At 38.4% G+C, this 26,324-nt stretch overlaps 2 protein-coding genes across 2 annotated transcripts; both read right to left on the bottom strand.

The window, feature by feature from the left end:
* Nucleotides 1–5: 5 nt before the first annotated feature.
* On the bottom strand, nucleotides 6–17,662 carry LOC127952392 (transmembrane protein 184A-like). Its single transcript, XM_052550809.1, has 9 exons — nucleotides 17,219–17,662; nucleotides 15,109–15,363; nucleotides 10,078–10,243; nucleotides 8,593–8,683; nucleotides 7,976–8,051; nucleotides 6,889–6,980; nucleotides 6,619–6,788; nucleotides 5,818–6,015; nucleotides 6–1,602 (listed from the first exon to the last, which is right to left on the bottom strand). Exons 2-9 carry the CDS (start codon nucleotides 15,361–15,363, stop codon nucleotides 1,370–1,372), a joined length of 1,281 nt encoding a protein of 426 aa, XP_052406769.1. The 5' UTR covers nucleotides 17,219–17,662; the 3' UTR covers nucleotides 6–1,369.
* Nucleotides 17,663–19,048: 1,386 nt separating this feature from the next.
* On the bottom strand, nucleotides 19,049–20,282 carry psmg3 (proteasome (prosome, macropain) assembly chaperone 3). Its single transcript, XM_052550816.1, has 3 exons — nucleotides 20,135–20,282; nucleotides 19,522–19,750; nucleotides 19,049–19,434 (listed from the first exon to the last, which is right to left on the bottom strand). The coding sequence occupies exons 2-3, from the start codon at nucleotides 19,735–19,737 to the stop codon at nucleotides 19,282–19,284; spliced, it is 369 nt and encodes a 122-aa protein (XP_052406776.1). The 5' UTR covers nucleotides 19,738–19,750; nucleotides 20,135–20,282; the 3' UTR covers nucleotides 19,049–19,281.
* Nucleotides 20,283–26,324: the final 6,042 nt, after the last annotated feature.

Consider the following 26,324-nt stretch of genomic DNA (forward strand, 5'->3'; position numbering starts at 1 on the left):
AAGTCTTGTGAGAGAGAAAAAAAAGAATTTATTTAATATGAGAACAGATTTTGTCCTCAAAACCAACTGCACAAGTAGCTAAAATATCAGTATCTGTTTAGAGATCATTTCTGATTCACACTATATATTAAACACTATCACTTCATTATCCACAACTGTAAGGCAGCAATCATTGGCACAAGTCATACTCGCATAATGCTGCTTCTTAACATTCATTTTACAAAGATGACAGACATGGCTACAATTTAGACAGAACAAGTCAACTTATTTTGTCTATAAAGTGAAGACAGCAACTTTGTATCACAAAACATAGGTAGTTTCATTTTGAAGCCATCTTTGATGATAGTATTTGCAAAACGTGATCCAATGAACTACAAGAGTAGATTAAGAAATACATCAACAAACATTTAGAAAACAATTCTCGATCAAGACAATACATGGCGCCTTCAGAAACTTTAAAAGACAGGATTTTCAAATCTTTTAACTGAATTACTTTTAACTCACTTACTTTGTGGTAAGTTGTAGTAGTAAATAAATATTCCAATAGCTTTGTCTGATAATTACCTAAATTATATTTCATGTCGGACTGTTTACAAACAATTTAGGCAGACCACCTTTGAACGGCAAACAGTAGAGAACTAAACAACATAATTTAACATTAACAAATTAACACCTGTGCCATTATACACTTGTCACAGGTTAAAGCTTTAACCAACCAATAATGCTGAATACAAACGATTTAAAATTAAAATACACCATGACGGCTGAGACTTGCATTTTTTTGCATCAGATCTCACACTCTTTGAAGGCCTGGTGTGAAAATTAATGAATCTCCAAATCAAGTGGAGGCAGTGCTCAGAGTGGCATGATTGATACAAAGGTTTCAAAGAGCAGCAGACAACAGTTTGAAGTGCGATCTCCAAAGCCAGGGCATCTCTGAGAGCCAGTTCAATTCATCCTGAGACCCAGCAGAGGGCTGCTGAGCAAATACTTCAAACGACCAGATGCAAGAATGGCTCCCTAAAGCGTCGGTCTCTGGTTCATTCCATCTGAACAGCTCCCTGTGCCTCATGTTTATCGGCCATGCCTCAGAACAGGTCGGAGAAGAGAAGGAGACTCTTCATTACGAGACTACTACGGAGGATCAGAAGAAAGGATGAGCTCCAGGACTACGAAGAGGAAAACAAAACAACCCCAGCTCGACACGGTCTACTTGTCAGGAAACAGTTCAGATCACTTTATTGAGCTCTCTTTAAAAAATGTAAATAAAAAAAATCAGGAGCGATTTACATGATTAGGGTCCTCAAAGTTCTTCAGAGTCGGATTCGTTTCGGATTAAATAAATAGACCGATCAGGACAGACGGGGCACTAGAACTCATCATCCGTGTCGATCAGCATCACTTTATCAGATTTCTTGGAACTCTTGGAGGTGCTGGTCCCTGGTTTGCCATTCATGTTGGGTTGCACGACTTCCTGGGTGGACTGCTGTGTGTACTGTTGGTAAGCTGGAGAGAAGTTGTGGATCGCATCCTGAACCATGTCTCCATGGTTAATGGTCTCCTTCAGGCCACTGGATATGCTGTGCATAGGTGCTACATTCTCTACAAAAACAAAATGAAACAACAGATTAAAGCGTCAAATATCACATGACATATTTCTGATGACATCGGAGACTTGAGCAAATACGAATGTTTTTGTACTACCAGGACTGGGAAAGGCAAGAAACTTGAGATTGATGCAACCAAAAGGCAAAGGAGGTAACAGGTACAGTAGTTTCACACACAGCCTCGTTATTAAAACGCATGACATTATAACAATATAAAGAGGTCAACATTTGAGCCCCTGTCTAATGTAAAGGTGTGTACTCCTGTGGGACCTGGCCAGTACGGGTCAAGTTTTGAATAAGGAGAAAAAAAAATATTCATCTTTGAGCAGAAAGCAAGAGAAAGAAATTACTTGTGGGACTCAAAAACTTAAGCCCTAATCAGACAGGACTAGTTTTCCAGGGCATCATTTTGACTTTCTGAACCTGAATTGGCAGCAACACAATTGACACATTCAAGGCCCAGAAAGGTAGAAAGGACATAGTTAAAATAGTCCTTGCAACAGTTCAATTGTAATGTTATGAAGCTACAGAAATACTTTTAGTGCGCAAAGAAAACAAAATAACTTTATTCAACAATTCTTCTCTGCTGTGTCAGTCTTTGCCATGCTTTCACAAGAGTACCACGATGCATGCATGTGGTGCTGCTGGTGCAGGAGCCGGCGTTCTGGCGTAGAACCCAGATGCGCTGAGGCTTGTTTACAAAGAGAGGAGTGCACACGCACGCCTTGTGGTACTGTCATGAACGTGACAGTACCACATGAACCGGAGTTCACTGAAAGAACTGAGAGTTTCTCTTTGTAGTGTATTTTCTAGGTTAGATAACTTGAAAAGTAAAGTAAACTTGAAAAAGTAAAAAGTAATTAATAATCTGATTACTTTTTAAATGCAGTAATCATTCAAATGTAATCAAATTAAAATTTTAAAGAAGTAAATAGTAATTTGTAGTGAATCACTTTTTTTTGAGTACCGTATTTTCCGGACTATAAGTCACACTTTTTTTCCATAGTTTGGCTGGTCCTGCGACTTATAGTCAGGTGCGACTTATTTATCAAAATTAATTTGACATGAACCAAGAGAAATGAACCAAGAGAAAACATTACCGTCTCCAGTCGCTAGAGGGTGCTCTATGCTGCTCAGTGCTCCTGTAGTCTACACTGAAGACATAGAGTGCCCTCTCGTGGCTGTAGACGGTAATGTTTTCTCTTGGTTCTAAATAAATGTGACTTATAGTCCAATGCGACTTAAATGTTTTTTTCCTCATCATGACGTATTTTTGGACTGATGCGACTTATACTCAGGTGCGACTTATAGTCCGGAAAATACGGTAATTTACCCAACACTGCGTGCAACGAATTCTGACACAGAAGAAAAGAACTGCTGAATAAAAATCATTACTGTTGTTTTCATTGCACACAAAAAGTATTCTCGTAGCTTCATAAAATCAAGGTTGAACCACTGATTTCACACTGACTATTTTAACAAAGTCCTTGCTAACTCATCCCAAATATCTGTGTTCGAAAACGAACAACGGTCTTATGGTTTTGGAACAACATATGAAGGTGAGTTATAAATGACAGAATTTTCATTTTTGGGTGAACTATACCTTAAATCCCGACCAAATCTGCCAAGACTGTGTTTTCCCCTCACACAACCTCTATAATAATTCCAGAGCAAAATACCTACTTGCCATTATCCTCACTCTTGTGAGCACATCACCACGGGCACCGCCAAGGTCCAACCCAGCTGTTCGCAAAATAGAAACCAGGATGAAAACACTAGCAATGTGGTGCTCTCCGCTCCACTGATGTGGTTGCCAAATCACTCTTCCGCTTCATTTATCTACTACAGGCTGGAGAGGCCAGGAAAGAAATTCAAAATCCCACTGTTCCCAGATTTGTCTCAGCTGTGGATGCATTAAACGAGGTTACAGTGTACAGCCTGATACACTGCAGAATGATGAGTTCTAGCTAACTGCATCTTGCCTTGTGGCTGATGGATGAGAGCTTGGATAAAGGTGACGGCAGGCTGCCACAAGAGGGGTGCATGTTTCTGACCTCCAATTCGAGAAATACTTGAACTGTGCTTGTAGGTCTCCAGCTGCTGGCTTGAGAACTACTGTGTGTTAACAGATAGACGTTTTGGGATGTTTCTGCCCTCATGGGTGGAGGGTGAAAACTCAGGATGAGAAAACTGTCCTGAACGTCTTCACAGCTGGGCCGCTTGGGAGAAAAGGCCATCCTAGAAGGTTGCTCTGCCTAACAGGCTTCACGACAGTCGTGACCTTTTTTCACCAGTGAAAGGTTATGAAACCAGCAGTGACTTCACCCTTTGAGCTCGGTGTTAAACTATGGAAAATACCACCATGCCTCCATATGCCAGTAAGGGGAAGGGTTCTTAACACATGTGTAGGTTTTCTCACATATCCATGCCAACAACTGTTAAGCAGTGTGCTTCAAAAAAGCTTTCTGTGAAAAAGGAATTCTTTCTTAGAATATTAACATTCGAACTGACACAAGGCTTGAAACATGCATATCTGACTGACAGTCGAGTTATATTTCACGGAGGCCTCTTGAAGTCAGAACTCAAATCTAATGCAGCTCTTAACATTCAGCAGCTGAACTGACATTACAGCTTAAATCGGTGGAAATTGAAACAGAACTATTCTTCACCACCTTGAAAAGCACAAGCGGCAGATTATGACTAATCCGTTAAGAGTGAAGAGGCTTTTGTAGGCCTGAGGATATGATCAGAATGATATACAAGCATACTGCTTTCTGCACAGCACATACTTTTAAAGTTAAAATAAAGAGAAGTATGTAAATGTGTATGATATGCAACATTAAATGTTTCCATCTGTATTGTTAAAGGAGTTAAAGGAGTAGTTCATAAAAGCATGAGAATTCTGTCATAAGGCCTGTTAACACCTGGTCACTTGTTTTTTTTTTGTTTTTTTTGGAGGGCATTTACAAAAGGTCTTTTCAAAACGGCATAGTTATCGGATCATAAAGTGACAAGAATGTAAACAGGCAACGACTCATGTTTGTTCCCAGCCTGTATGACTTGGTTAAAGAAGGGATTTTACAAGTGACGTCATTTACCCTGTCATTTAAGTCCTAACCATCATTTGGAGAGTTTTTAGCAAATTACTTAAATCTAAGTCCTTTTGTTGCACAGAGCAAACGTATGGTTTGGGAAGACTTAGAATATAGTGCAGTAGACATTTGGATTACTTTCAAGGAATAGTTTTTTTTTTTTTTTCGCTGATAATTTTCCCTGTTGCTTTCATTGCGTTAGAAAGAGCTGCAAAAACATGCTTTTAAATTTCTCCTATTATGTTCTGTGCACTATGGGTGTTGTAATTTACAGCAGTTGATGATAACCGTGATATTTAATAAAAGGAGTTATTGATTTCATGTTAGGATTACAATAAATATTCCAGTGGCAGTAACTGGCAGTTTGTCTGGTTGACACTCCAACACAGTAGGTGGTGTTATTGAAATGTAACACTGGTTGCCACTTAACATTAAATGTCAAAAAAGGAGTGATTAACAACAACAGTGTTATAACTGCCACACAAAATAATGTCAGAGGAGGTCACAGACTCTTGTGAGAACGATTCTCTCAAAATCAAGTCTTCTGAGTGATATTAAGTGGGGAAAAAAAAGAAGAAAACATAAGAAGAATTTGACTGATAGCATTTTTGTCCCTCCAAAATTTCTACAGGTATTGTGGTGATATGAATTCTTTAAGCCACAATAATTGTGTAGTGAAAATCTGATATCATGACACCTATGCTTACGAACAAACAACATAAGCACGAATGTCAGAATTGTCACTATTCTTTGAAATTGTCGTCAGTTTGACCTTATTATACTGCAACAGAAATTCCCAAAAGAAAGTTTTGCTACCAGAAAACACCTACTGAAAATTTAATTTCCTATTTTTTCAAGTGAAACGGCATCATTCGACCTGCCACAGGTCTGAGTTTCTCAGCACACAGGAGTTATGATGATGATCTGAGTCTATGAAGGGAGCTTTCCAGCAGTCCTCTGAACCGTGAGTCATAACCCTCCTGAGGAGGAAAACTTCAGGTTGCCTCATAAAAGCTTGCTGTGGCATGTTTCTAAGATCCTCTAAACTTTTGCTCTAAATAACAAGTTAAAAAGTTCTGCTTTGTTTTTCCGAAGTGTCACATTCATGAGCATCTAACCTGGTGCTTCACTCTTCTTCTCGCGGTACACACTGGAGGTGAAGGCGTAGCGGAGGGCGATGGAGGCGAAGAACATTTCGATGGAGATGATGAAGTTCTGCCAACCAGCTGCCACTGAACCAGCCCCCACTTCATGACCATCAATGACCAGAGCTTTCGGGATCACACCACATCGCTCCAGAATGGCCAATAACATACCTAAATAAAGACAAACCAAAACATTTGCAGTGAGAACCTTGACTCTAAGTTTCTGTCTCTTCCACAACGATATAAAAAGAAAATGTTTCATGTGTCAATGAACAGCTTGAGATGAATACTGAACAGTCGAATTTCTAATAGCAATTACAATTATGGATGCCACAACTACGTAACTGTTCAAAGTGGAAATTATTCATCCACTTATGTTATTCTGCATACTTGAGATGCATTTTTTTTCTTTCTACATGTTTTCTTAAGGGTTTTTCCATCGTTTTAGTTTTAGTATTACATTATAATAGCATTCATATTTGTACTTTTTTATAATTTGAAGAAGAAATCAATCCAATGTATATTTTACATTTGGGACTTAATACTATAGTAAACCACACACACACACACAAAAAATCAGTTAGTGTTTTCCGCCTATTTCATGTAAAAATATGGCATGCAGTTGCATCAAACAATGGCATAAACACCTTTCAGTGTAAATAGTGATAATCGTAATTAATAATCGTAATTACAACTTCAAGGAAATAATTGACAGTTATGATTTTTGTCTTAATCATGCAGCCCTAACTGAACATATAACACAATGTAACCAACCTTGCCAGAATGAGAGGAAGATGACAGATTTGATGGTGAGGAATTTGAGCACAGGCTCAAAAGGTCTCAGAAGGTCACTGGTGGCGAAGTAGAAGAGGAATAGGGCATACAGAGCCAAACTGACAGAGATGTTGTAGATGATGGTGATGTAAAGGTAACCTCCCGTTACACTATATGAAAAGACACATGACAGAGTCAAACAGGTCATGTAAAAAGTTGGATGTTATTATGGAACGTTGATATGAGATGATTGATCACTGGATGGCTCACTTAAAATCTCCATCGTGATATTTGCCGAAAGCCTGCAGAAGGATGGTGATGACAGCCATGATGGGCTTCACGACACAGAACTGAAGTGTGGCCTAGAAGATGTAACAGAAGCAGATGAGTAACAGTGATGGTTTAGTTTGTACGCCGGTTCCATTTAGTTAACATATATAGTCTGAGTGATAGAGAACTTCCAGTCCTCATCATTTTCAAAGGCATGGTAATGTTGCATGCTTATTTTTGACAGGAAGTGCTTATTTCTTACATAATCAACACATAGTTTGACATGACTGACAAATCCACTCATTGAGAATGACACAAAGGAGAATTTTCCCCCAATCTCGCTACGTGCAAGCCGGAATCGACTGCTTGAAACATCAACGTGGAATTCAAGTTTTAAATCGAAGCTGTCTGGGAGAAAAGCCGTCGCAAAATAATCAAAGCACGCTCCGTCTCCACTACAGTCTGGCATAGCGCGAGTTGATGCTTTGAAAAGTCCTACATGTAGGTGTCTGGTCAGACAGATCTATGAGATTTGAAATTCTACTTGCTATTAAAAAAGTTCAAATCACATTCTTTTTTGGGCACGGGGCTCTCAAATCCAATTTTCATCAGTAAGTGCGAGCGGGTTCCTCAGCTGCCGCGCAGACAGCATCAGGCTGGCGGCAATAGCTATTTTCTGCGTTTATTATCGAGTGACTTGCACCTGCTTCCTACTGTTTTTAATCCTGCTTTAACCATTGGAGCACAACAGTACACAGATAACAGCTGCCACTTCATGACAATTCAGGTAGAAAGGGTAGATATAGGTCGAGGAGACAAAGTCAAAGAAATTCAGACCCTCTTATTAACATATTCATATCATTTACATATAGCCATTTGTACTTAAAACAGAATCGAATAGGAGACATCATAAAATCCTAAAATGTTCAGCTGATTTCCAGATTTTACATTTCAGGTTGTCAGTTTGGTCTAACACTTATAAGCAAATTATTTTAGGGTTTTTAGAATGTTTAAACAAAGAAATGTTATGACATACATTGATGTTAAGGAAAAGTGATTTTAATATGAAAGAAAATCGGGAGCAAACCTGCTTGCAGAATCTCAGGAAGCCAATGGAGTAACTCATTCCTACCAAACAGCATGTCCCATACAGGCAACTAGACCTGTTAAAGGAAAATGAAAAGTAACATTTGAAAGTTGATGCTATTCTTGAGGGTACATGAAATCATCTTTCAAAGAAAAAAAGTTATTTTGCACAAACACTTTAGACATTTTGTTTCTTAACCTAAAGGTTAGCATGTATTCTCGAACACACTGAATCATGGTGGTCATGTGAGTGATGACGACCATCATTCTTCCAGGGGCTTCATGAGAATAGAGTTTAATTATGATCTGTGAATGTTAATGAACATTTTGCCAACGTTGTCCAACATGCTGCATTTATATTCCCTTTATAAGCTCTTCACTATGCATTTTGTAGGACTTCCTTCTCCAAGCTGGATTTATGTGATGCTGTCTAAATGAGTTACAGAGTGGCAGCATACATATTAAATTGGTAGCATAATTGAATTGTCTACAATTTGGGACAGCCTTTACAACAGAGACACACTTATCATGCCTTAAAAATGCCGCTTTTTAGGTTTATTAACTTCGCAGTTGTTTAAAAAAATAAAATAAAATAAAATAAAATGTAAAGACACTCACTGAATAGGCTTTCCTCTTATTTCCGACATGATGGCACTTTCTCCTCCAAGGTACTCAAAGGACAGACTCAGGAAGTTGTATATCACAAACGCTAGAATGATAAAAGAAAGAAAAAACAGCCAAGTCAATCATATATGAGAGCCTAACGCAAACATGTTGCTGAATTTGCAGTGAGAGTTTTAAATAAGCAGACAGAACAAACAAACAAACAAAAAAATCCTGTCACTTTGTGCAGAAAATAGCTCAAGATTGAGGAGTTTGTGTCTAGGAAATCCATCTTAACATGAGAGGTCTATTTAAAGACAGATTAGACGGTTTGATCTCATTGTCTCTCATTGTGTGCAACCATTACTTGTGGTAGGATTTTCCTGATGGTCTCTATGACTTGACCACTTTGAAAATCACAATTAGATTACATGACCTATATTTTATTAAGGGAAATAAAGGTGTTCCTTCAGTAAGAACACATTAAATTGATCTAAAGTTAATGACTTTTATAATGATGCTGAGAATTCAGCTTTGCATCACAGGAATAAATGTAAAAATCTATTTAAAAAATAATTATTTGAATATATTCAAATAAATAAAAGAACAGATATTTTAAGCTGTGATCATATTTGACATTACTGTATTTATTTATTTAATTTATCAAATAAAGGCAGCCTTGGTGAGCACAAGTAATGTTTTTTCTTCTTGCCAACCCCCAAACTTTTAAAGGGTAGTTTATTACAGACAACAACATAATCACTGTAAACTTCATAGCACACTAATTTATATAAAAGTATTATTCCATACAGTACAAAGATATGGAAGCATATGGGTAGCATTATTCAATTTGGGATGTAATATGCAAAATGACAATGCAATATGTAAATTCATTTTAATTTTGCAACTTATAAAGCGTTAAAATTAATATTCATTTAACATATTAAAACTGTTGTAGGAAATGGCAAATGAAAATTATGTAATTTAATTTTCATTTCGCACCAAACGTTGCACAAATGTATTGGAAAATGTAAATGTAAATACAGAAATGCATTTCCATTTTACATATTGCATTGTCATTTTGCATATTACATCCCAAATTGAATAATGCTACCCATATGCTTCCATACAAAGATGGATTGTGCCAAACAAAAAATTTCCCCATGTAACTTGAATAACGCAGGAAGAACTGTGTTTCAAATCTTCAGTGTCTAGGAGTAATGGGATAGGCCCGAAAAGATGATAACAGAGACATTTGGCCGCCCTCCTTTCTGGCTGCAACATGACAAACTGGTTTGTTCAGTTACGATGAGCATTTCCCCTCTGTGAAACCTGCCACCCCACACCTGTAAAGCAGGCTCTCCTCCCTCACTGCAGGTCAAACTTCCAAACAACAAAAACAGACGTCATTCCTCCACTGTGATCTCTGCAGCAAATAATATCATGCCTCGGGGGTTAGGAGGGAATGTAAGAGCAGAGAACAGCTCAGATTTACTGTACCTTCATAACAGTCACGAACAGAGTCGAAATACACATAATACTGGTCATTACTGATGAACAGCAGGCTGAGCCAGGAGTCGAAAGCATAGATGGGGACGATGAAAAGGATGCGGATGATGTAGCGCTGCTCATTTGGCACCGTGTACGACTTTAGGTGCAGGTATATCTATAAAAGACAAAGATTTTGTTTAGCAAGAAGCTCGACTACAAAAATTTTGACAGCAAAAACAGTCAAATGCAAATGATTAGTGAGTGCAGTGGATCAATACACTGCAGTGCAAACCAAAAAAATGACAAGAACAAGTATCATTCTTAAACACTAGTATGAGGAAAAGTGAGGTGGACGAACAGGAACTTGAAGGCAGTAGTACCAGTGACGTTGAAGAACAGTAAATGGGTAACTGTAGAGGTCTATAACACTTCATAGAACAAATCCATGTTTAACCAAACTGACGCTTACAGGATATGAACAGCTATATACTTCAAAATAACTTTTAACATCACTAGCTGTTAACACACAATACATGCATTTTCTTGGCAGTATATTAGCTACAGCGTCATCGTCTTTTTTTAAGGTTCAATACCACCACCTAATATAATTTTGAAGTGCTTATGTAGGAATTTTTGCCCATTTATTCCCAGCATTTCTGAGGTCAGGCTGTGATGTTGGACAAGGCGGCCTGGATCATAAACTCAGTTCCAGTTCATCCCAGATGTTTGATATAGTTGTGGTCAGGGTCAGTCAATTTTTTCCACACCAAACTCACCTAACCATGTCTTTTTGGACCTTGCTTTGTGCACTGTGGCACAGTCATGCTGAAATAGAAAAGGGCTTTCGTCAAATTGTTCCCACAAAGTCAGAAGCAATGCATTGTCCAAAATGTCTTGGTTTGCTGAAGCACTGATTTCCCTTCACTGGAACTAAGCAGCCCCATACAGTTGGCACAATGCAGAAAACAGGTAACATTCTCCTGGCATTGGCCAAACCCAGACTCAGCCATCAGACTGCCAAACAGATTCATCACAGGACAGGTTCCCACTGCTCCAGAGTCCAGTGGCAGTGTGCTTTATGCTTGTTTCACATCGCAAGCTTGAGCTTCACATCAACATAACTACATCATCACTGACTGCAGCTGCAGACTTGAGAGAACATTCACGCTGGAAGTGTTTGTACAGCATCAGCATCAAAACTACATATTTCTTTACACAGACAACTATACATTTGCATTTAGAAGCTGGTCATTTATAAACTTGAAAGTTTTAAAGTCTTGATAGTTTAACATGGGGATTTGCATGTTAAGACGGGGATTTACATGTAAATGGTACACAATAAAAACAGCTCTGATCATGTCGTTTCAACAAACGGAACAATTAAAAACAAGTTTAGATGGGTAAATATTCTATACATATTTATTATATTTTATATTATATTTTTGATTCTTCATTTTCTTCACTGACATACTCCAATTGTTGTTCAAACACATTAGACATGCTTATTTTGTGATTTTTTTGTTGTTGCATGAAATCATACTTATTTTTACAACCAAAATTGTGCGGTCATTTTAATTGTGCACGAACAGCACAGCAAAAAATAGACTAGGCGTCAAGACTATCCAATCAGTGCTGCTCCTTGTGAATGCACTTATTTTTTAACATGCACGCCAAAGAAATAAATGTAACCATGCACAGAATGCAACCAATGTGTTTCCACAATTCACATGTGCATATACTGGCTCTATAGTTTTAAAGTTTGGCACTATCGGTATTATAACATATCTTTGAAAAATACTATGGAGGGCATGTGCGTGTCCTTGCAGTCCCTTTGAACTTCACAATATTACTGAGGGGGCTCAATATTTGCTGGGTTCTTTAAACTCTTGGACACTCAATCATTTGAAATCAGATTATTTGAGTCCTTCATTCCACGGGTGGAGGCTTGATGTATTTGTGGGCTCTCAGAAAAGCAAGGGGAGCTGCTCTCTGAACTGATGTCCTCCATTTCACCTAGCCTGCAGGGGAAATAAGTTCATAGTCTCCGCGACTCCATAATGCGGGGCTGACAGTGAGAGAGAGCCGTGCTCACAATAATGGCTCTGGCCATTGTGTGTCTGCTGGCTGTCGCAGAGATGCAGTCAAAGCTAATTACAACCTGTCTGTAGCAGAGAGGAACTACCGGCGGAGCTGTGAGGCACCCAAAAACCAAGGCCGGTGAATCACAAGGTGTAGCACCAACTTTAAAACCGTAAAGCTTTTGAAAACTACGGAGCTGAGAAAAGCCCGACACAAGAGCGCTGCTGGCGCCTTGTCATTGCAATATATAACAATTCACTTAAGAAGGTTTGGCCCAGAAGGTGCTTATGTTCTAAATAGCTGGTCTTCAAAGACTCCTTTGATATCCCTGGCACTGATGGGAAAGTTTTGCAGGCAAATCAGTAACTTCAGAACAGTGTTGGTTTAGGAGCGCAATCTCAATTTCTGCCTTTAGTATGCAGCGCGCGAGAAAAGCTCCGCCGGGAGAATCTTTTGTAGCGAAACCGAGAAAGGCAGTGAAATACTAAAACAATCCTGAAGGCTCCTTTAATCTCCTCAGGATTTACATATGTTGCCTCGCGCAACCCTCCGCGGGCGGCTGTTTGCGAAGCCGCGGATGAGGTGGCGGTAGATGAGTCGTTCTGCTGCTACTCTGAGGGACAAAAACCAGGCTGTTTTGACTTGATTATGGCTTGAAGAAGAAAACCACTACACAGGGACTCATTTCCAGGCTCCATACAGCATCCCGACGTTGTTTGGCCGCTTCAAAACTGTCAGCTTCTCCGAGGTATTGGCTTTTGAATGGCACACAAGACGCTTTGGAGGCAATCAAATCATAGTCCTCTGGGCACACTGCGGGCGCTGCGATTCAGAGCTGAAGAAATACCTTTCCTGACCTCTGCTCTCCATCAGTACGATCCCAGTAGTTCAATTACATAACAGATGCTTGAGAAACATATTCTTATATTAAATTTCTTCATGGGTCAACTAGGCTGCAATGAAAAGGGATTCAAACTATACCAGCAAGAGCAGGGAAATTAGATTTCAGCCTTTTCTGAAACCGAACAATGTGGGCAAATATAATTGGTAATTCGACACACAAGATGGGTATATTCACACTGTGGCGGCACTTCACCTGACAATTACTTTTACACAAAACTCATCCACCACCAGCCGGTTTCATCTTGCTGTAGGCAACACAGTGAACTCATTCATATGCCACAGAAATGGAGATTCACGTATGAAGTGCGCTTTTAGCTGTAATGAACATCAAAATTTAAAGGACAGGGAAATACCCCAGCGAATTAGAACTGCTCAGCATCTACATATCTATAAAGAAACGGCCAAACCTTTGCAAGAAAACTTATTGAGCAGTCTGGTGTCTGAGAAGCTGCCCTTATCTCTCTCTTTTATTGATACAGCTGGTGTAAAGGTTAGTGACTGATGGTCTTTCATCAAGCACAAAAGAACTTCCTCTATAAACAAAAGGCTGGGCTCACAAATATTGCTCCCGCTGTACTTTCTGCTTCAAACCTGTGAGCATAAAATACCAGTCAACAGTTTGGACACACTATTTCCACATATTAAAATAGTTACAGTAATCATAATATACTGTAAGTCAAAAAACTATGAATATTAAAAAAAAAACAATTTGAATATTAAACATGAATGGGAGTATGTTAAATAAAAAAAGTTAAATCAAAACCTACATTTGTACTTTTAAACAGATTTGAAACTCACCCATTTACAATAAATAAATAATTTGCTATATTTACTGAAATAAAAGTTGAAAAGTTTTGAGTCAGTAAAAGTGACAGTAAAGATATTTATAATGTTAAGGCAACATATCACAGTAATATTTTTCACAAAAATATTAAGCAGCATCGTTTACAGTATATTTAAACAGATTTACATTTCACAATATTAACATTTTTAACTGTATTTTTTTTTTTTAAGAAGCATATTTGAGCAAAAGCGTGATCATAAGAGCACCCCCCCAAAAAACAAATATTTAACCCTAAACTTTTGAATGTTAGTGTAGATTGGCTCAATTTATTTAACACTAATTTCAAGAAAAGCATTATTCGCTTTTTTTTTTCAGTTGTATCCAAATCTTTTACTGTTAGTGTATTAGACACTGTTTACAGATTTATTTAAACTGCATCGGCAAACATTAACACACCAACAAATACTGCCAAACACTAGTACACACACAAAGACCAAGTGAAACACAAGCTTTGTCACAGCTTTGAGACAATCATTTCCTTAAAAAGCGTTCCCGTGGTGCACATGGCAGATGGCACATGTATTATTGGTTAAATATCCTCTCATTAGATCACCAGGGTACACTAAAGCCATACTGTGTGTTTACACAGCACTCTTATCAGCTCTGGGAACAGGCACCACTCTGCTCTGTAGCTCACTTTGATTGGTCAAGGACGGTAACAGCACTCTAAATGAATCATTTAGAGCAAAGGAAACATGGATGACGGTCCAGAACAAACATGCAGGTATTTATTGATCTCTGATGATCGATAACCAGTGGAGGGTTAGTAATTACTGCAGTGAGTCTTTAATGACATTGTGGCAAAGATTAACCTTCTAAAATAACACAGTATTATCAAGATCTGCAGATGATAATGAGCCTGTGGTCAGGTACGAGGGGGGAGACAGCATGGCAAAGCTCTTGTTTTCTCTGCCTGGGTTATTTGCTTTTATTTGCCTGTGCTCTGAATGAACCGCGGCTATTAGAGCTTCCAGTTTTCCCCAGGCCACAAAACCAGTCCATTCAATGCTAAGATTTGTTTTTCTCGTCTAATGGCCCTATACTTGCTTTACTCCATACTGGTTTATAAAGCAGCAGTGATGCATTCTTTTGCCAAATAAGAAACTCTGTGGTCTAGAAATTGTGCTGGATGTGTGAGTGCCTGGCTGTAAAAGGATTACTATGAATTAGTTGTCCTCTAGTGAGTGACAGTTAGTTCCTCTAAATGAGCCTACCTGATGACAGGTGATGATGAGCGCAGACCAAACGAAAATCCCTGACAAGGCTTGGGCCGTGCGGGTGTTGAGGAAGAGCTGGTCGTCCCCCACTACTTCAGTCCCATTACTTGATCTGATCACGGTCATGTTAGACATATAGGTTATGTTTGACAGCATTGAGAATGACGACAAAGGGACTGAATTATCCATGGTTTTATCTGAATCCACTGACAGAGTGCTGAAATTTGTCGCAGTGGACCCGGACTCATTCATCTGTGTGAAACAAATAACAAATAAAATTAAAAACTTAAATACTTTTTCAAAATCAAATAAAAGCCATTTGATATCATATAAGTTATAGCCTGAATATTTATTATCTCTTTCATTTACACCTTTGTTCATACATTATTTTTCAAATCCTTCAGAACTAATGATCCTTCAGAAATCATGACATGGTGCTCAAGAATGAATAAACTAAATAACAATATTATATATATATATATATATATATATATATATATATATATATATATATATATATATATATATATATTTATATATTTTAGGGGTGTAACGGTACATGTATTCGTACCGGACCGTTTCGGTACAGGGCTTTCGGCATGGTGCACGTGTGTATTGAATGACCGAATGCAATATTTTGTGTGCGGAACATAGGCACATTTTTGTGTTTCCAAACGTAAATATGTGGCGAAGTCACGCCCTACAGCGGCACACTGGCTGCGTGGCGTGAGCATGGCGTTTCTGCAGCGTGTCAGTTGCGTGACAGCTGCTTCGTGTTTTCTGTGTCTTTACACACCAGAATCGTGCCTGACGCGGCGCTGGCACGCTGCTGCTACTGTAGATGACATAGAGGGAGGCTGCCGACAGACCAGGATCTTGTCTTCACGACAACAATATCTATACTTCATGTTGAGCATAAATGTAAAGCCTACTGATAAAGGACACCGTTAACAGTATTGACGGCAAAATAGACTGTTTGACAGGTGCAATATACAAGTGTGTCACCGGCCTAAAGTTTTCAAAAGGCATTACACGAGTGTGAATTTCACTACAACTAGGAAAAAAATTATTGTAATTCAAACTCAGCTCCCGTCGGCATTTAAACAGACCTTTGCTCTTAATTCCGATCGGTCCAACGCAATAACGAAATCTGAGCAGGTCTAAAAACTGAAACTGTTGATGCTGCACTTTACACTTTGGAAAAGTTATTTTTTTAAATATGAGCAGGCCTACAAGCTGGGATTGGTAATGCTGCACTGTAATCATAGTTATTTTTTTATATTTTTCATTATATTTTATTATATGTCACTTCACTATATGATATTGGTTTGAGACTGAGAGTATTTTATTTAGTGGAGAACTTTGCAGCAGTATTTTATTTCTTATTCTTATTTATTTTATATATATATTTTATTAAAAAGTATTAAAAAAAGTGTAAACAAATTGTTAAAAAAAGTTTATAGTAATAAACAACCTGCAGTTTAATATTTGAATTTCTTTCCCGATTAACTTTTTGTGGAAACTGATACATTTTCACTTCAGATTTCAAAATAACAATTTATTTTAAATAAAAATATATTTGTACTATTACATGTCACTTTTAATCAATTTAATGCTATTAATTTTATTGAAAAAGAGAAAATTTAAACCTAATCTGTTTATCCATGTTTATCTATCAATTGCACTATATGTTTCAATAAACAGAACAAAGACTTCATATATATACATATTTATATATATATATATATATATATATATATATATATAATAAATTATGGTAATGTTTGGTTTAATATATATATATATATATATAAACAAAACATTACCATGATTACTTTTTTTTAACAATAACGGTGTTTCATTTAGAAGTACAATCCACAGTCTTTATGTTGTTTGAAGGAAATGTCATGTCAATTTATTATACAATTTGTAAACGCAGCGTCAGAATACATAATTAATACATAGCATATGCTAGTGTAGTATTTTTAAGCAAATATGCCCTTTTTACAGTAAAAGACTTAAAAAGCTAAGTAGGAATCATTTCAATCAAACCTATTACTGAAACAGAAGGTAAGATCTGTTCATAGATATTTTCTGAAACACTTACCCTGCTTCAGTGTCGACACCTGTAAGAGTTTAGTGCGATAAAACTCGAGTAACTTCACCGTAAACGTCGCTTGACTCTGAACATCGCACTGGGACTAAAATAATAAATACACTGCATACATTAGTGATTAAAAACAGATAAATTTACGACTTGTAGCCATAGGTGGATATGGCCCGAGCGACGACAGCGATGATGAGTCAAGCGCACTTCCTCGTTTAACACTTGACAGGTCTGATGGACAGTCAGTTCGCTGGAAACTGCCCAAACACTAATTAATCAATGTACAAAATACTGAAGCGAAGAAAACTATCCACGATTATCTTCCTATAGGCTTTTCCCAGTTCCAGACCAACAATCTATTCGCTCCGTGTCAAATTAGGGCAGGTGTATGTACGTCGCAACACAACCACACACCCAGGTCACGTGACCTTGACATTAGTCTTTGGTCACGTGACAGGACCGGCAGGGAAGAGCACCTGTCGCTCAAAGCTGCTGCGTTCTTCTTGCTTGACACGTGCAGTCTTAGTCAATACACTTCAGTTGATTTTAATAGATCTGTAACTAAATTTTGCATACTGACATCAATAATACAGTATTAATTCAGGTCATTTTGAGATATAAGAGGGCCATGAAGAGATTACCTTAATTCACACTATTAGGGATTCATAATAAAAATAGTTTCTTCTCCAACAGTATGGTGCCTCAGTTAGTTTTAGAGAGTAAAGAACTCCATTAATTTTGTCTTAGAGCTAGAGAAATTGATTTTAAGGATAACTTAAAAAGCTTTAAATACTGTGAGCTATAAAGTCCATGGTATATGCCTATGTTAAAGCCATAAACCTGCATTATTTAAACATATATATATATATATATATATATATATATATATATATATATATATATATATATATATATATATATATATATAATGTTTAACAAAATATTTTTTGGCAACACATTACATTACCCAGAATTCTGCAAAGAAATCTCCACCCATCGGAAAATCACAACAAAGCTCTCAATAGAATTCTTTAGCGCACAACCATTTCAGTATTACACTGTCAGCCTCCATATACTCTTTACACACTGCAATAAACATTACATTTTTCATGTATCTTAAAAAAAAAAAACCTCCATTATTTTAAAACAAATTACACTTCATGTGATTGTGGTTCTTTCCCTCATTAAAGTTAAGTACTCATTTTTATTTAATTTTTCTTAACCAGGGTTTTGTCCGATTTTCAAATACATCTTTGCTTTCGGGGTCCTTTAATTGTCAAGGTTTCTTTGTTCTGTTTTACTTTATTTCCTTGTCCCATAGTTCAACCACAGACAGACACAAAAAATTAAGCACTATTAAAAATACACATACACAGATAATAATAATAAAATAATAATTACAAACATTTAAAATAAATGTAATAGAGTAGAAAAAGAATGTAAAAAAATCTGTCATTAATTACACTGTATTACGCTATTAACAAGCAAGCTCTGTGGTAATCAAATTTTTGCCCACAAAAAGTATTCTCAGAGCTTCAAGACATTACGATTGACCACTGAAGTCACCCTGACTATTTTAATGATGTCCTTACTTCCTTTCTGGGCCTTGAATGTTTCAGTTTTGTTGCTCTTGCTATGGAGGGTCAGAAAGCTCTTGGATTAAAAAAAAAAAAAAAAAAAAAAATCTTAATTTGTGTTCCGAAGATGAAAAAAGGTTATACAGGTTTGGAACGACACGAGAGTAAGTAATTAATGACATAACTTTAATTTATTTGGGTGAACTATCACCTCAAGTAGAAATAAAGACGACATTCAAATAAGCACCAAAAATGAAAGGTAAGAAAATATTATTTTAATCTCAGGGCATCTAAAAGACATCTATTATATAGAGGCAAACAGAATTGATCATGAACAGTACTCATTTTCAACATAAAAATTCAAGCTTTTCAAACTGTGTGTGATAGCAGCTGCACTTGCGATCATTCTGACAAGATTTACGCTGTACAAACTGTGCAGATACGTCATTTGTCCTCATCCAGAAATAGTGCTGTTTGACTTCCTGTTTACCAAACCTGGCAGGCTTTGATCATATCTTCAATGTTTTTCATAGTTTCAGCACTGTTGTCTTTAAGTGAAAGGCCCAGCAGGACCGGTCGGTTGCCTGATTCCTGTGAGACAAACGTTGCAACATTCTTGGCATAGACATGTGTAAGAGTCTGCAAAGGATAAAAAAGGGACAAGGTGAAATATAAACATGATTTTATCTGTCATATGGATTGTCCAAGAAAAACTAACTTCATTACCTCATCTTTTCCCAGCAGTACTCTGGTGCTGAACAAGGGTAGGCTGATCTCACCAGACCTCGTGTCAGGTGTTATGGACACAAGAGTCCCAATTTTACCATACTGTGTCAAAACTATAAAAATGTAGTTGCTGAACTCCGTGCAGACAACTTGAGTTGCGTTTCCGTTTATTGTTTTTTCCGTCTGTCTAGATCGGATGACGGGTTGAGGAGCCATTATTTACTTCCACCTGAAAATAAATAAAAGTAACGTTAATAAACGTGCAGCATAATAATACCCAGATAAAAATCTCACGACTGAAACATTTGAAAGGAAGGAAAACGGAGTATTACATTAATTACTTTTAAGTGCAAGGCAAACGAAAGACAACAAGGAAGCTCATTCATTCAGCTCTGTGTTGTTTAGCAGAAGCAGGTAGCTGCAACGACATTAGGCCGCATGAGATCGCCGACGACTAGCTGATCAAAAGCGGACAAACGACAAAGGAAACACCGAGGCTTCAGAGACTTACGCGGAGCAGTAGATCAAACAACCGTGCTATACGCAGCAGACTTATGCTATGCAAATATACACGGTTTAAACAAATACCATATAAGTAATACGCATTTCTCACCGCTATTTTAAAGTCGTAAATTATCCTCTTAAGTCGAATGTGAATCCGTTTTCAAACATCCTTCAGCGTAGAAGAACAAGAGATCAGGGATGCGTCTCTCCTAAAGCAATGACAAGCGAAAAGATGCGAGCTGCACGGAGACGCTCTGTCTACAGTGATAACTTTTGTTTAAGATTGTATATTTTTTAAATAAAAAAAAAATCATTAAATAGTAGGTATATGACATAATTTGTACTTTTATTATTGTCAGGACATTAAAAATGACAATACACGTCTTTTCTTTTTCTTTCATTTTATTTTAAAGAAAATTAATACTCAGCAATAAGTGTCAGTAAAAATATATAATGTAAAAAAACTATATATATATATATATATATATATATATATATATATATATATATATATATATATATATATATATATATATATCAGACATATGTTTTTGTTTTCTATGATAGAATTATGAAAAATGTATCACAGTTTCCACAAAAATATTAAGCAGCACAACGCCGTGCGTGAGATGTTCATTATTTGAGCAAATCATGTTTTCTGAAGGATCACGTGACACCGAAGCCTGGAGTAATGATGCTGAACATTGAGCTTTAACATCCATAACATTAATTATTTACATTTAAAATATATTCAAATATAAACGTTTTTTGTTGTTGTTGTTGTTGTTGTTGTTTTTGTTTTAATATTTCACAGTATAACTGTTTTTTTAATTATTGTATTTCATTCTAATAAATTCAGTCATTGTACACAGGGCCGGATTAAGACCTTACTGGGCCCTGGGGCTATGATTTACTATCATATATATATATATATATATATATATATATATATATATATATATGTGTGTGTGTGTGTGTGTGTGTGTGTGTGTGTGTAGTTATTATTATATAAAGTTATTTTTCATATTGAAACTGATGGGAATGCACAACATGGTACATTGAACTTGGTCAATACTATTCTTATATACAGGCACTGGACTAAAAATACTTTCATCAGTCATCGCTTCCAAAATGAATTCAACAGGTCATCTTGTTAATGCTATTAATTAATTACAGCAATAAAAGAACATTTCATCATGAACAAGAACATGAATAACAGTATCACATAAGCAGAATACAGAACACAGAAATTCCAAAATTAAATTTCCCTTACATTCAACTTCCAAAATGCATTAATCTTAACCATTTTACATTCATTTAGTTGACCAGTGCTATGTGCTGTAATTAATAAAAACATAAATGGCATTAATAAAAACCCTAACACTGAAAAGTAGTGCAATATCGAGTTAATAATCGAATACGATTCATCTAATGAACACGATATAGCATAGTTTGTCAGTGATCTACGGCTCTGTGTATTAAATGCATCTGAACAATTTCCATCTGAAAGCACGTAATGGACACTATTAATAACAGAACCGGCTTTACTGACAAGATGCGCATGACAATCTCATGCGATTGATCGTACAGCCCTTGTTTCTTGATCACAAAGTAAAGTAGATGAGGAAAACGCCTCTGGTTACTATCATAACCTCAGTTCCCTGAGAGGTGGGAATGAGACATTATGTCAGCTATGATGTATATGGGAACTCCTCCCTTTTCCACTTTTGCTGAAATCTTATTGGCTAACACCAGCTGGGGACAGCTGGCCAATTGACACAAAGCATGCAAATACTGACAGGTCAGCGGGCAGTATAAAATGCATGGGCGCGAGAATTACATCAGAATCAAGGCTGAACGCTAGTAAAGATCAAACAGCAACCACAGCGACTAATGTAATGTCTCGTTCCCACCTCTCAGGGAACCGAGGTTACGATGGTAACTGGAAACGTTTCCTTTCAAGGCGGTAACTCAACATTACGTCAGCTATGATGTATATGGGAACTGTACTAAATCCGGTTGTGAGAGCAGTGAAGATAAGCCCTGAACGGGGTCAATCATACGCACCCATAAGCAAGACAGTTCTAGTCAATAGAGTACTCGCATCTCATGAGCAGAACAAGACCAATTAAACATCTGCTCCGACCCTAACAAAATTTACATATCTTCATACAATGAACATGAAGGCTGCACTGAAAAGGGCAGACACAACACAATGAGAACTCAAGCATGAGAGTAAACACAGAGTCGACAGTCGCCAGGTCTGAAACAGATGCAATCATCGTTCACCGAAAACGCATGTAAGTCTCCAATGCGCAAGAAGCAAGGCTGTCTTCAGGAAAAGCTCCTTCACCGCAATCGAAGCTAAGGGCTCGAACGGTTGTAGAGATAGAGCCTTCAAAACTAGAGCTAGATCCCACGGCAGCACGGAGGGCGGCCGAGAAGGACACAATCTCCTAGCTCCCCTGAGAAAATTGATTACCAGAGCGTGTTTACTGATCAATTGCTCCACAATTGGCCTAATACACCTTCTGCATGGATGACAAACTCCAGTCTAAGGCTAAGGACACCAATTCCAAACGGTTTATGTGCCACCTTCTCTGTCTTCTCAGGAAGACGGCTTGGTAACTGAGGACGGTGCGCTGGCTCTCTCGCGGTGCCAGCTCCTCCTCTGACCCTGATGTTTCCTTCCAGGCCCTGACAACTGCCTGTTTTGGGGCTTGGAGCCATGATGGCTGTCTAACCGATCCCTGAGCCTGGCGAGGTGCAGAAGAAGAGCGGGACCTTGTAGACGATGACTCGAGTGAACGACGGGGGATCACGTGGCTCATCGCCTTGGCGTGCTTCTGTGTCTCGGAGAAATGCTCCATGACCTACTCCATGGCGTCACCAAAGAGGCCGGAGGGAGTGACTGGAGCATTTAAAAGCGTCTTGCGGTCACCGTCCTTTAGTTCAGCTAGGCCACAGGTACCTATTAAGGACGACCATGAACCTCATGGAATGGCCGATGGCTTGAGCTGACCGCTTAGTTGCCATCAGTATGAGATCAGTTGCTGCACGCAGATCCCTGATGACGTCAGCACCAACTGTGCCACCATCAAGGGATTGAAGTAGTTTTGCCTGGAACACCTGGAGTATAGCCATGGCGTGAAGAGCAGAAACTGCCTCCCCTGCAGCTTCTGCCCACGGATATATATACATGCATCAACTAATGTGGTTCACTCTGCTAAGGGATTGTAGGTTCGAGTCCCAGCTGCGGCGCAGCAGAAGTGTGCCTTTGGGGGAAGTCGTGGCCTAATGGTTAGAGGGTTGGACTCCCAATCGAAGGGTTGTGAGTTCTAGTCTCGGGCCGGACGGAATTGTGGGTGGGGGGAGTGCATGAACTGCTCTCTCTCCACCTTCAATACCACGACTTAGGTGCCCTTGAGCAAGACATCGAACCCCCAACTGCTCCCCGGGCGCCGCAGCATAAATGGCTGCCCACTGCTCCGGGTGTGTGCTCACAGTGTGTGTGTGTGTGTGTGTGTTCACTGCTCTGTGTGTGTGCATTTCGGATGGGTTAAATGCAGAGCACAAATTCTGAGTATGGGTCACCATACTTGGCTGAATGTCACTTCACTAACCCAGAGGTCGATAGATTGAAACCATCCTCTGCTAAGAGTTCGGGAAGTCATGGTCTAGTGTTTTGAAAGTTTGACTTCTAACCCTAGGGTTGTGGGTCTGAATCTCGGGCCGGCAATACCACGACTTAAGGCTGGTTCACACGGCAGGATAATTAGGCTGATTTTAGCCCAGAGCGTAAAATAATCTGATCAAATATTCCTGCCGTGTGTGGTGTGTTAAGAATGCTCTCCTCTGCTCGGAAGAATGTTGGGACCGCTCCGATCTCAAATCGGGGATATCCAACATGTTGGATTTATTTGGCCCGATTTCTTCTCGTGTGTGGTGTTCCCCGAGGACAAACGATCACCCAGCCTGTGGACTGTGGCGTGTAGCAAATCAGAAAGCGAGGTGACGAGGCGGTGAGGAAGTACCGGGAAACAAAATCAAAACAGCCGGCGTATATAATATAACAAATATAACAAATACAAATAAAGTCGATGGGCATAACTACATCCACAACTGCAGTCCACCAGAGTACATGGAAACTAATATATGAATGTTTATTTCAACGGTTATTAATCTGTGTAGTACGTAACAACATGTCTATGAGATAAAACAACAACTTATCTCCATATTATGATATAGCAAGTATAGTCCATGCTCGCGTTGTCTCCACCTCTTTGACCATCGCCTTTTCTTGTTTTTCTTATGGTTTTTTTCAGTTAAAAACAAAGCACAAACTATGGCCACTGCATCCTCTTCGTCTGCCATGATTGTTTACTCTAAAGTCACGTTTGATCTCGAGGTATTTTGCGAGATTTCCCGTCTGACCTGGGAATGCTTGGGAGTCAAATCGGTTCGTGTGTGATGTGTTGATATTGCCGTGTGGCTGCACACCACACACGGAACGACCAAAACTGTTAGACTCGTGATTTTTTATCGCCGTGTGTGGGGTCTCTCAGGTTTGGAAAATCGGCCGACAATTTTAAAATCGTCCCGTGTGAACCAGGCCTTAGGTGCCCTTGAGCAAGGCACTGAACCCCCAACTGCTCCCTGGGCACCGCAGCATAAATGGTTGTCCACTGCTCCGGGTGTGTGTTCACAGTTTGTGTGTGTTCACTGCTGTGTGTGCGCACTTTGGATGGGTTAAATGCAGAGCACGAATTCTGAGTATCAGCAACCATATTGGCTTAATGTCAATGTACAATTAGACTGAATAGTCTTCACTGTATAAATTCAAAATACTTATTTTACAAAAGTGATTCACTCAAGGACAGTGAGTGGTTTTCTTTCTGATGTTTGATTTACATTATTGACACAAATGGCAACAACAGCTATAGGTCGCTTTAAAAGGAATAGTTCACCCAAAAATTAAAATGAAAATTAAATAAAAAATAATAATACACTATTGGAGGCAATGGGGACCAGAGAACATTCTTCAAAATATCTTCTGTTATGCTGAGTAGCTTAAAACGCATTTAGATAAGTTTACATCAAAACGATTGACATTTCTACCGGGTTATTTCCCAATCAAGCGAATATATAGAGTTTGTTCAAACACAAAAAGCCAGATATGTCCATCAAGTTAATAATCAAACTAACCTGAGTTAAAATGTGTTTTTATCTGCTCCATGTGCCCGGTCCACTTGCTGTTCCACAACTTCTACTCCATCATCAGTTTTAGTAAAATAAACTGATAGCTGGGGATTTTACTGACTATGTTTTATCTGTTTGTCTTTTACGTTTGTCTTTTTTTTTGAGCCCCTCTTTCACATGTTTTAGAATAGCTGACATTTCCAAAGATCGAAGATTGTTCTTTGCATGAAAATTTCCAGATGATGCCAGAAGGAAGTGAAGAGTGGAGGTGAATGCGGTCATCAGGCACAGCAGCAATCACCTGATAGATGCACGTACAGTTAGATCAAAAGTAAATACAAAATAAATACATTTGATTGAACCAAATTGAAACATGACGTTCCAATCTATTATGCTAATACATGGAATTTACAGAAAAACTCCACTAAAAAAAATTGCTAATAAGTGAGTGGCGTGGTTGGGCGTTTTCTCGATTTGTGCTCCAGTCAATCTACTCCACAGCCAATCAGGGGCTCCCTCCTTGCTTGGGCCCTGGGGTTGTCAATCCGGCCCTTGATGGTGCGCATAAGATGCTTTTCATAAAAAAATAAATAAACAAAAAGCCTATTTTGTTCGTATAATGTTCCATTATCATATCGGAATAAAAAGCAATGTATTTATAAATTATAAAACAATATGCAAAGGAGTCAGGCTTGTTGCAAGTCTGAATATTTTGATCAAGAAACAGTGCCCAGGGAATTTTATCGGACGAACAAACAGGCAAGCAAATCTATTTCAAACTGTTTTATCCTCTCTATCCTCCTGGAACAACCTGATTGTGTGTGGTTTGTCTGGATAACTTTATCTTGTGGCTGCCTCGCCCCTGTCAGTGGATCTAGTATGGATGTGTCATACATTTGCTGAGTCTAGGCCATTTGACAGTGTGTGCCATGTTCACTGAAGCTGCTCTTTGTGTTCCAGACTGTAGCTCCTCAGCAGACTTATCCTGAAGCCTTTGAGCTTTACATCTGCCTCAAAGAAGTTGCCATCTTTGCACTTTCGTCACAAGGCTGACTAGAAGTGCCAAGGCTCTCTCTCTCTCTCTCTCTCTCTCTCTCTCT

Source organism: Carassius gibelio, chromosome B3 (assembly GCF_023724105.1).
Source record: "Carassius gibelio isolate Cgi1373 ecotype wild population from Czech Republic chromosome B3, carGib1.2-hapl.c, whole genome shotgun sequence".
Classification (NCBI taxonomy): Eukaryota; Metazoa; Chordata; class Actinopteri; order Cypriniformes; family Cyprinidae; genus Carassius; species Carassius gibelio.